General features: G+C 49.5%; 1 protein-coding gene across 3 annotated transcripts in view; it reads left to right on the forward strand.

Moving 5' to 3' along the window:
• The window catches only part of CD83 (CD83 molecule), a 39,847-nt gene extending 30,943 nt beyond the window's left edge, over positions 1–8,904 (forward strand). For 2 of the 3 annotated variants that reach the window (XM_021100200.1, XM_001928655.5), the window contains 3 exons: positions 3,243–3,453; positions 5,562–5,668; positions 7,513–8,904. In XM_021100200.1, the coding sequence (XP_020955859.1) occupies positions 3,243–3,453; positions 5,562–5,668; positions 7,513–7,641 (447 nt within the window). In that variant the 3' untranslated portion in view covers positions 7,642–8,904. The remainder of the gene's footprint in view (positions 1–3,242; positions 3,454–5,561; positions 5,669–7,512) is intronic. The other variant, XM_005665590.3, reaches the window with a different exon arrangement.

Below are 12,062 nucleotides of genomic sequence, written 5' to 3' on the forward strand. Positions count from 1 at the left end.
GAGCCACAGAGGGAACTCCCACAAATCTGGATTTTTGCATGATGTCTCTTGGTACAGCTAGCAGTGGACTCCCATCCTAATCATGTGACATTAACATAAAAATGAGAGCGGTTTCCGCAGCTGCAGGCAAATCCCAGGTTCCCCAGCCTGTGTTCCGTAAGAAGGTGTATCTTAATATGCCACGAGGAAGGCACGATAGGCACCTTCCTACCTGTAGCTCGAAGCTAAAGGGCAGGCTCTGAGCTATTTCCCAGTGCACCGTGGAAATGCACAGGCAGTTCTCTTTGTTGGAGTTAGTTATCGGGCACATTACGTTGGCAATCGAGCTCTCGAGTTTAGTGTTCTGGATTTTTCAGGAAGATCCAGGAAAGGGCCATTGGAAGATAAGCCCATGAGAGCTGAGATATTTTGTCCCAGTCCCACTGATGGCCGTGGTGGTTTAGCAAGTCAGAATCCTGCAGGCTGCTCTGGGGTTCTTTGTTTTGACTTTCCCCAGCTTCTTCTCACTTTCCTTCTCATGATCTCACCCCGCCTTTGCTTTGCCATTTGAAAGGAACCAGAGGCTTACTGGAGGTTTTGCCAGGGGCCCGTGGAAATCTGACCATCACATAAACTACTTTTTGTTGTTACTGCCCATTTTTAAAGTGAATTCTCCTTTGTCAATAGGCAGAAAGCCACTGCCAGCCAGTTCTGGTTACCAACACCTCGTTCCCTGCAGCCTGCGTGATATCGGAGTCATCTTTATGAAAATGAGCACAATGGTTTAAATTTCCACCAGCTCCAGGGGGATTTTGATCTTGACTTCCAGACAGGCCTTTTTGAGTTGAGGGAGGGGGCCCCCCCTCCCAAGGAGAAAACCAGAGGTAGATAATATCAAAATGATTGTTGCAGCCAAGTTGCCATCTTTTTGGATACAGGGTCTTCTAGCAAAACTGAGTTCCAGTGGAATCTATTAGAGGAAAATCTGAGTTGAACACATTTGGAAGTTAATTCAGAAAAGAAAAGCAGCATGAGACAGCATCTTGGGGACTGCAGAGATGGAGCGGAGTTACTTAGTTCAGACTGGCCTTGGGGGTTGGAGGGGGAGCTTGGAAGAGATTGGCCCTGGAGAGTCCCAGTTACCTGACCCCTCAGGAGCTGGGAGAAGGGAACACTTCCGCCAGGCAGCAAAGCAGGGGAGAGGCATGCATACTTGGTAAGGCTGAAGCCAGTGGTTTAATTGGGCTTGAAAAGGGAAAAATGGGGTAAATCAGAAGGGTTCTAGAGTCAGTTGGATGCCTAAGATTCCTGGGCCACACCTCCTTTTGTTGCTGATGTTGTGTTGCTTTATTTTTGAATACCTAAACGCGGCAGTCTGTAGATCCTTGATTATTTGGAAAGGAACCTTTCAACACAGGCAGACGCATCAAGAAGTGGGCTTTATGTTCATAGACTGGGCCTGAGAAAAGCCATTAGCCTCAGCCCAGTGCAAGGAGGGGATGAAGCAGGGTTTCTTGCAGGAACCATAAATCTGCCACCAGATGTCTCTGCCGCCCACTCCACAGGAATGCTAACGAGGACGCGGGACCAGAGCTTCCCGTGGCCCTGGATGTGCACCCCCAGCTTAATTAATCAGGGGGTGTGTACCCAAGTGTGCGTTTGTGTGTCTGTGTTCTGCCCTGGGCCATCTCTGCCAAACCAATAGTCCCCTTATCCCTTGCTTGTCTGTGTCCCTGCACTGGTCCCCTTTGGTGAGGAGAGGAGTTGTCAGATGCTCCCTGCACAGGAGACGAAACATCAGCAGGTGCAACCAAAGACAGCCTGACGACTGGTGCCTCTTCCTAAGATGGCTCTTTGGTGCTGACACCATGCTGGGGACAGGGAGGGTGTGCTGCTGAATCCCAGGCTCCCTGCTGGTCCCAGCCACCCAGCTCTTGAGCAGTGTATGACTGGCTTTACTGTTTGTGTAAATCAGTTTTAGAAGCTTTAAAACATTTCAGTGGAGAATCAATGGGCAAGTTAACTAGGCAAATTAAAAATATACTGGGGGAACAGCAGAAATTGACACAACATTATAAATCAACTATCAGAAAAAATAAAAATCTTTAAAAAATTTTAATTAAAAAAATACACACACACACACACACACGGGAAGAGTTCGTGTCATGGCTCAGTGGTATTGAACCTGACTAGTATCCATGAGGATGCAGGTTCAATCCTTGGCCTCACTGGGTTAAGGATCCCACATTGCTGTGGCTGTGGTGTAGGCTGGCAGCTATAGCTCCAGTTAGACCCCTAGCCTGGGAACTTCCATATGCTATGAGTGTGTACATACATATGTGTGTATGTGTGTATACACACACACACACACGTACACCAGGGGAAAGACTCGGTGATGAATGTGCTGTGTGCCCAATCTTGGAAGTAGGAGGTGAAGGAAAGACCCCACCGGTTTAATGGCAAAGATAGTTGTGGAAAAGAAAACCAGCCAGATTAGTTCTACTATGTTTGGCGTCTACCCCAGGCAGGCTGGTCCATCCTGGGTTCAGTGGTTGCAGCCCGACCTGTCCTTCCATATATATCTTGCTATGATTACCAAGTGGCTTGCATGTGACATCTCCACGTGGTGCTGTTTTCAGCTGTCTTCCCACCTTAGCGGGTGTCGGGGAGGGGGGGGTGGTCAGCGTGGTACATCCTGAGATGTCATGGGTGACCCCACAGGGGTGCAGTCTCTGGAGAACAGGGTGACTGCTCACGGAAGGTGTGGCTCATCTGCATCTGTTTTTCATTGAGTTGTCCGGCCATGACCTTAACAGATTCAGGAACGTTTCCTAACAAAAGGCTGGGCTACAGAAATGAGAATCAGTCAATTGGGTGAGTTGGCATCTGAAGTAAACAAAAGAACGTTGAACAGAGAACAGCCAGCAACAGTGGGTGATTCAGGGTGATTCACCCACTTCGTGGCGCAGTCGTCAGTGACACACTGTTGTCATCAACAGGGACACTTCCCAGAGAGTAGAAGCTGGGCTGCAAAGGATCCAGACACGCAGTCCTGATCTTGCTCCAAACTAGACGGTGCCTTAGAGGAGCGTCCTCGTTTCTCTCCTTCTCCCCCGGCGCGTACAGACACACACAGTTTCTTGTTTTAAAACAGTTAGCTGAGGATGGATTTCGTGAAACCGAGAGGTGGAAGCTCGGTGCGGGGGCCTGGTGGGTGCAGGTGCTGGTGCAGGGCATCACGGGATGTGCTTCTCCCTGAACAGCTGTCCGGCGGCCGTGCAGAGAGCCTGGAGGTGCCCGGGGAAGAGCTGCGGTCCGCTCTCCAGAATGGCTCTTCGGGGGCCCCCAGTGGGAGGCTGTATTCTCTGAAGATCCAGAACACTACCAGCTGCAACTCGGGGGCCTACCGCTGCACTCTGGAGGACCCGGAGACCCAGAGAAACCTCAGCGGCACCGTGATCTTGAAAGTGACAGGTGAGGTGATCTCCTTTCGGAACGCAGGTGCACGCTCGTGGGTCCCTCTCAATTGGAGTTTTAATTTTGCAAGCGTTGGATCACCTCTGTGGCTAAAAGCTACATCCTGCTGCAAGGATGTCAACTTCCTTTGCTTTCCTTTTACGTTTTCTTTTTTCTTGTTTTTACATGGCCAGATCTACCCCAGCCTGACTGGGGTGGATGCCAGATGTAGTCAGACAAGTAAATCTAGCTGTGGTTTCTTCATAGACAAGCCCTTAGGAGCCCATAGGAAGTATGCAAGTCTAATTGTTGGAAGACAGAGAAACTGTGTCGTCCCGAATAGATCAGATAACTGCCTGATATTCTGCTCGCTTGGGGCTTTCTAAGCTGGCTTAAGGGAACCACCCCGTGTTTCCACCTTTTCACCTTAACGTGAGACTAGCATTTCCCTCTCACTTCACGGTGATTGGATTTCCCAAAACTCCAACTCAGGCCAAAAATCAAGTACAGCAAGAAAACCCAGTGCTCGTGGCAGAATGCACGTTTCTGCTCTGTGCAGTAAGACCAAGAATTGAGGGTTGAGACAAGGAGTATCTCCTTGGACTTTTTCTTCATAACTTTTTTTCCGTGTAGCTTAAAATACCTCTTGCATTTGACTTTTGCACAGATCTTGTTAGTGGCTGAGGCTTGAAATGACAAACAGGTTGCTTCAGAGTCCTGGGCTTGGTACAATGGCTCCGTTCTCTTTCTGTGGAAAAACTGAAAGGGCTCTGACTCAAGGCCGTGTTCCTGGATGTGCAGGAACACGGTGGCTGCTTAGCGGTCAGTATTTGGATTTGGTTCACAGCCTTACCCACACACCCCCACCCCATCTCCTTCTTAATCTCTTTGTCTTTGTGGCACTTCCAACACCTGACATGATGCACCCCCTGCTGCAGTGGGCTCTCAGGGGTGTCATTCACCTGAGTGAGAACTGGAAGCCACCTGGCAGGAAGGACAGAGAGGGCAGGCCTGTCCTGCGGGGCAGCAGAAAGGAAAGGAACAGGGCCGCTGGTTTGCTTCCTTTTCCTTTTTGAAGGTGGTTCTGCCAACAGGTTAAGTGGCCAGACTGAGAGTCCCTTGGATCTGGTTCAAATATTAACTCAGCGGCTCATTAGCGTGTGACCTTAGGCAAACCTCTGACTGACTCTTAGCCTCAGTTTTCTCATCTCTCACATGGTGATAATAATAATATCTACGACATGCTGGTGGTGAAGGTTGAATAGATGCTGCACTGAAATGCTCAGTCCAGTGTCTGGGGGGACTGAGAGCTTGATAAATGTTGGAACTGTCAGGACTTTCAGCCTTTCTCTTCTGAGGTCACAGACCTCTGTGAGAATCCACCTCCAGACCATTGCACAAAATTCTGAATCCGGTTTCCGGGGTGGACAGCTCTCTGGAGGCCCATCCGTGGTCCCTGGGTTGGACTCCCCTTCGACCTGCCCTCCACCTGCTCCCACCATTGCATTCGATGACTGGAGCAGCCTCACGACCCCAAACGGCACGCAGGAGGTCTTGCTGGAGAGGGGAGGCTCTTCCAGCCCTGGCCCCTCCTGGGTCGAAGGCTTCCTTCCTCCTGCACTTGATCCCCTCAGCGCTGCAGCCACAGCCTTTAGCAGCCCCCAGGGAGCTGTTCTGTCGTCGCTTCCTTTGCTGCTGACCTTGGCACTTTAATACTTTGCAAAGCTTTGACGGTTCTGCAAAGACCCATCCACCAAGACGCATCCACTTGTTCCACAATCGCGGGGCAGCTCTGCCACCTGCCATGGCCCCTTAGCCTCTCTGAACCTTGACACCTTCTTCTGTAAGTTGGGGACCCTCAGACCGGCCTCTGAAGATTCAGCAAGATGCTGTATGTCAACCCTTTTGCACGCCAGCCAGGCACAGAGGGAGAGTGAGCGCTGGGTGCTGCCACCGCCTGCCGTTGATGCCATCATTGCTGTCGTCCTTCCCAACCACACAGATGTGAGGGTGGGATTGTGAGACAAATAGGACTTTAGAAAGCCGCAACAAAGCATTCTTAGCTTTTTTTCCCCCATCCTGGTAGAAAAGCCCTTCATATTTTGGTGTTTTCTTTCTTTTTTAAGGATGCTCTAAGGGACGCAAAGAAGATACTTTTAAGAAATACAGAGCTGAGATTGTCCTGCTGTTGGCTCTGGTCACTTTCTACTTAACACTCATCATTTTCACCTGCGTAAGTGTCTTTTTAAAAACATCTATTATTATGAAAAATCACCTGGGGGCCCCACTTCAAATGCCTTTTGTAGCAGGTGTGAATCATTGAATATTGAGGCCCCCAGATGGTGAGAGTCCCTGCGGGAAGGTCCCAGCTCGTTTTCTACCTGCTGGCTGTGCACAGAGCACTGGGAAGAGAAGATGAAGTAGAACAGGTGAAGGAAGTTTGTGGAATGCCGCGAGAGCCCGCGGAAGCCCCAGTGGGCCTGGGAGTCACGGCGGAAAGTGGAAGGCTGTGCATGCACCGTCCTGGGGCAGAAGCTGCTCTCCCTGTGGGTGGCCCGGCCACTCCAGTGATGGATCCGTCTCCTCCCCCTTCCCTTGAATCTTTTCTCTGAGAGATTCCCTCTTATGATTTTGGTACTTCCACCACTTTTAAGAATTAACCCTCAAAAGCCAGCGGTACACAGGGAGTAAGTAGCCTGAGGTGAAGGACAGCTGGCTGGTACTTGGGTGTCCTTGACGTGCCCTTGAGCTGTGGGTTGCAGACTCCGGCCTAAAGACCTCTCTGCCCCCCAGGCCTCTTTCTTCGTGGCTGCTCAGCTGGGTTGACAGTGGTTGTGGAGGAGCAGGGCCAGCTCTGGGCCCTGACCACTAGGAAGTGATCTGTCCCACGTGTCTCAGTAGGCTCAGGAAGTGCTGGCTATGTGGTGACCAGGACAGGGGTGGCCCAGGAGCTACTGGGGCTGGTTCTTATAGCCCACTGGGCCCTTCTATTCACTTACTTGATTCTCTGGCCCAGAACTCATCTCTCTGGTTGCTGTTTGTGTGTATGGGGGTGGGTGAGTGGGTGGGTGGGTGTGCTTTTTAGGGCTGGACCTGCGGCATATGGAAGGTCCCTGGGCTAGGGGTTGAATTGGAGCTGCATCTGCCAGCCACAGCCACAGCAACACCAGATCTAAGCTGCATCTGCAACTTGTGCTGTAGCTTGTGGCAGCACTGGATCCTTAACCCACTGAGCAAGGTCAGGGATTGAACCCACATCCTCACAGATGCTTGGGTTCCTGACCTGCTGAGCTACAAGGCGAACTCCTTTGGTTGCTATTTTAGACATCAGTCAGTTAAAAGACTAAGGGAGGGAGTTCCTGTTGTGGCTCAGCGGTAGGGAACTTGACTCGTATCCATGAGGGTTAAGGATCTGGTGTTGCCCTGAGCTATGGTATAGGTCACAGACATGGCTCAGATTCTGCATGGCTGTGGCTGTGGTATAGGCTGGCAGCTGCAGCTCTGGTTCGACCCTAGCATTGAAACTTCCATATGCCACAAGTGCAACCCTAAAAAGCAAAAAAAAAACAAAAAACAAAAAACAAAAAAAACCAAACCAAACAAAAAAACTCCGGGGAGCACCCACTGTGTAGACAGCATTGTGCTAGGCACTCACTGCACGGATATAAAAAGACATAAGGCCTCTGACCTTCACTCAAGGATCATTCAGCTGGTCTTTAGAGTTATTTGCATATACGAAGATAATTAGAATTACCTGGCAGTGAATTTGAAAGTTGAGTAACTTTAGCTCATGGTTGACAAATGCCCATTTCCACGGGCACTGATTCTCTATGCAGGCATCTGACTGTAGGGTCTTAAAACGGCCCCAGTCTGCAACTCCTGGTTGCAGTTTAGAGGTACCAGCAAACTCGTCAAAGCCCCCTGCAGAGTGAGGGGGGCAGCCAACATCGCAAGGGCTTCCAGAGACGCGTCCAGCTAGTGCCAAGTGAATTGGAGTTTAAATCAAGGTGACGCCGGACGCAGTCTTCCACTGATTCACTTCTCAACTTCTCTCTTTTGCTTGATTTTATTTTTCAGAAGTTTGCACGACAGCAGAGTATTTTTCCAGATTTTTCTAAACCGGTCGTAGAACATGCTTTTCTCCCCGTCACCTCCCCAAATAAGCCCTTGGAGCCAGTGACTCTTCACAAGACAGAGCTGGTATGAGCAGGATTTCTGCAAGCTGTTTTTTTCCCGAGTCGAAGGCTCCATGTCCCACTGGACAGAAGCACGAGCCCCACCCCAAAGATGACATCCTTCCTGTGAAGTCCTTCGAGTGACGGAAACATGCAAAAGGGGGTCCCACCCCACTTTTCGTGAGCAGGACCTTGGGAACTAGGATGTGACCCCCACGAAGCCTGGGGCCGCCCGGCAGGTGCTTTCGAGTGCTGCTCCTTTATTCTGAGCGTTTTATTCAGCTACCTGGTCAACTCTTTGGACTTTTTTTTTCAGTGCTATGGAAGCTACGGTGATGAGATGTTGCAAGAGGAGCTTGGGAACTGTGCATGTCTAGCGCTGGCCCTGTGCCGACTTTTGAGGACAGCTGTCCTCTTCCACATCTGGAGCGCATCTCTGAATGCCAGTTTTTTTCCCCTCCAAACCTAGATGCTTTATGTCTGGGAGATGTTGCCAAGCCAAGACGTGAGACAGTGGGAAATGCTTAGCAAATAATTTCCCTGTGTGAAGGCCCTGCTCTGACCAAGGCGTTTGATGTGTATACAGACCTAACAAGGCGATGAACGGTCCCCAGCAGGGCCCTCTTCTCCAGGAAGGACTTCCATAAAGAAGCAATAGAGAAGACTTCCACGTTTATTTTTATAGCTGTATATACGTGTCGAAGAAGGACTTGGGTTTCTTTTCCTTTGTAAATCTCCATCTTCAGTTAGAGACTGTTGGCAACTACAAGCAAGCTGCCCAGGGACGGTGAGAAGACGTCAGAGAGGGTGACCTGCGGAGGCCGAGCTACGTGGTGACCTGATGGCCATGCTGGACCCATCCTGCAGCCTGGGTTGTCCCACCCCCTAGCTGTCTGATCGTGGGCAAGACCCGTGTGGTTTCTGCTTTCTCAGATGCAAACCAAAAGGCCATAATGCCTTTCCTGGTTCATGTTTTCCATCGTTCCAAACAAAGAAGGCAATGGAGGAGGCGTGCCCACCGTCTTCATTGGGAATTCCTCTGGGGAAGGGAGCCCAGTGCCGCGTTCTTGAAGCCCCAGCCAGAAGTCCCCCAAAACCACGCGGAGAAGCTCTCTCATGTTCCACTGGCGTTTTGGCAGCTGTTGTGTTTCCTTATCAAACTTGGCCCTTCCCCTCCTTCTTTCCCAAAGAGGCTGGGAGCCTACACTAATATGAGAGGGGAAGGGATGCCAGGGGTCATGTTTCTGTCTCTTTGTCTGAGCGTTCGTGTCATTAAATGTGTGCGTGTGAAGAGGGAGAGTGTAATCTTTTATATTTAAAACTGCTCAGCAGACTTTGGGAGGAATGCTCAGAGGTCCGTAAATTAGTGTGAGACCTGGAACTCAGGATGAAATTCTAAGGATGAAACCTAGGCGGCGTCCTTCCTCTGCGAGGGAGGGTGTTTATGGCGGGTGGACCTCTGGGAAACAGCATCCCCTTCCCAGAGATGCGCCCGAGTCCATCCTCCAGCTGCCTGGCCACCAAGTAGTACACGGTCATCTCCGGGACTGGCACGACCACACGTGGGAGGGGACGGAAAGGAGGGGGTTTCTGCTGCAGAGGGTGTGTGCAGTCAGGGGCTCTGTCCGCGACGCATGGGCTTTCACTCAGAATTCTCAGGTGGCTCCGTACCCCTCCCACACGGTCAACACAGTCTAGGGCAACTGGTTGTAATAGTTATAAAAGCATCATAGTCGCATCCACCTTGGAAAATGGCTCTTTGTGAAGATGAAAGCCCACACAATGTCTGCAAAAGCTATAGATTTCCTTTGGGTGGAATCAACTCCCTTCTCAAACGCTTTGCCAGAAGAGCTGGGGAGACGGCGAGTGTGATCACGCAGAACTCAAGAGTGTTTAAGCTGGTTTGATGCCCAGCTTCCTCACTTAGAGGTTTTTACTACTTGAGACAGGGGATTCAAGCTCTCTAAGCCCCACCTGCATTTCTTTAGAATAAGAATCCAAATAATACCTGCCTATTGGGTTTGTGTGAGGATTAAATGAGCTAATATATCTAGGAGCCTAGCCCAGTATCTGGTAAACAGTAACATTAGAACAAGATTAGCATTAGATCAAGAAAGGACTTGGAGTTCCCATCATGGCGCAGTAGTTAATGAATCTGACTAGGAACCATGAGGTTGCAGGTTTGATCCCTGGCCTTGCTTAGCGGGTTAAGGATCCAGCGTTGCCGTGAGCTGTGGTGTAGGTTGCAGATGCAGCTCGGATCCTGCATTGCTGTGGCTGCGGTGTAGGCAGGTGACTACAGCTCCGATTAGACCCCTAGCCTGGGAACCTCCATATGCAGTGGGTGCGACCCTAGGAAAAAAAAGGCAAAAAGACAAAAAAAAAATAAATAAATAAAATAAAATAAAATAAAGGCAGCAGAGAAAGGGACAAAGACAGTGAATATTTGACAGATAAAGTGCTTTTGTTAAAAAGAATAGAATTCATTTGGCGGGAGAGTCTTGCTGCTTTCCGAGGGTTAATACAAGGTGGAACTAAACGCAACAGGACCAGAGTTCCCATTGTGGTGCAGCGGAATTGAATCCCACTAGGAACCATGAGGACGCAGGTTCGATCCCTGGCCTCGCTCAGTGGGTTAAGGATCCAGCGTTGCTGTGAGCTGTGGTGTAGGTCCTGTGTGTGTGGGAGAGACAGAGACAGGGTGTGGGGCGGCAGAGGAGGGGGGGGAGGAGGGTAAGGGGAGGCAGAATTTATCAAGAGGAGTGACCCAGCTGGTTTCCTGCGGCCTGGATTGAAGCCTGTCTGGTATTTCAGAGGAGGGAGAGGACAGCAGACCGTATTTATTCTTTGTCTCTACTGCCAAGGAGAGCTTTGTTTTCAGGACCCTGCTTTGTCTATGCAGTTAGGTCTACAGTTATCATAATTTCACCTTGGGACATCCCAAGACAAAAACACAGATGTGACTATTAACTCCATATCCTCCCCAAAGAAAGCCTGGGGTTTCTGTTTTCATAATAATTCTTAGCTGATTTCATCATAGAAAATACTGAGCTGCACTCACAGACCCCAGCAGAGCCCGATAATTTGCCGGGGTTGCAGGAAGAGAGATTCCACAGCAGCCTGTGGACACAGAGAGGCCTTGAGCTCACGTGTCCGACCCCACAGCCCAGGAAGATGGGGAGTCTCCGGATAATTCAGCGTGGGTCCTGACTCTTTCCTCATTGGCAAATGTCTTTGGTTGTATTCACTGAATATTAATTGTAAAATAGCCGAAGGTCTAAAAATCTTAGCGTAGGAGCTGTTTACTTAATTCAACAGCAGTCATCCCTCGTGGTTTTGCAATTGATTGATTGTACGCCAGCTTTGACCTAACTGGTGGGGAAGATACAATCAGTTCTTTGGTCAGAGATGATTATTGCAATCTATTTTCTTCTCCAGACCAGGCGGGTTTCTTTTCTAATTTTCACCTTTAAATTGCCTAAGAAATTAAAATTCTGCCACCTGCCTTTTTGCAGTGTCTGTGTGTGTGTGGAATGGGTGAAACTAAACATAAAGGATATTTGATGAGCAGGTATCTGGACAAAATACTGTTGTAGTGATACTCCGTGTAATACTCCAAAAAGCAAGACCCAGGCTTTCCTGTCAAGGAGTTTATCATTTAGTGGGAGCCAGAAATGACTCAGAGCTCTATGCACGGCTACTCGTTTTACTTAACATTAGGAATTACACAAAGAAGAGTGCAAACACAGCAAACAGACAGGGGTGGGTATTACCCACGTTCTTCTGGGAGTACCTGAGAAGGATTTATAGCACTAATTCCATTTGAACTTGGACCTGAAAGAGAAGCAGGGTTTTGACTGGCAGTCATGATCAGGGGTGGTACAGATGGCAGAGGCACAATCTCAGGCCAAAAGGGAGAGCGTGCACTTGAACAGAGGATTGCATGAGAGTTTCGTGGGCACAGACACCGCAGCCTAGGCCCAGTTGGAAGGAGGTGTTTGTGGACGATGGACAAGTTAGAGTAGAGAATTTACACAGTAGGGCAGCAGGGGAGGATTCTGCGTTGGGAAGCCATATCATTAGATCCATTTCTAGGACAATAATCAGGAAAACAAAGGGAAGGATGAAGTGAAGGAGCTGGAGAAGATGGGAGGCAGGAAGCCCATCCAGGAGGCTGGTGGAAGCCCAAAGAAGCAGAGCTTCAATGGAAGCAAAAGCAGGGGTTGGAACAAGCTGGTTTCTACATACTGACTTTTCAATGTTCGCTCTTGGGTTTTCTTATGCTTCTAGCTGTTGGCTGATATCTATGTATCTATACTGAATTATCTGTCCATCTATCTACCTAATTCTTTTTTACTTTGTTTTCCTTCCCTCTTTTTAAGTAATGGGATGGAGAGAAACAACCCCTTCCATCTTGACCCCTACATAACGGACAGCCCTTAATCATCTTAG

This window comes from Sus scrofa, chromosome 7, assembly GCF_000003025.6.
Source record: "Sus scrofa isolate TJ Tabasco breed Duroc chromosome 7, Sscrofa11.1, whole genome shotgun sequence".
Lineage (NCBI taxonomy): Eukaryota > Metazoa > Chordata > Mammalia > Artiodactyla > Suidae > Sus > Sus scrofa.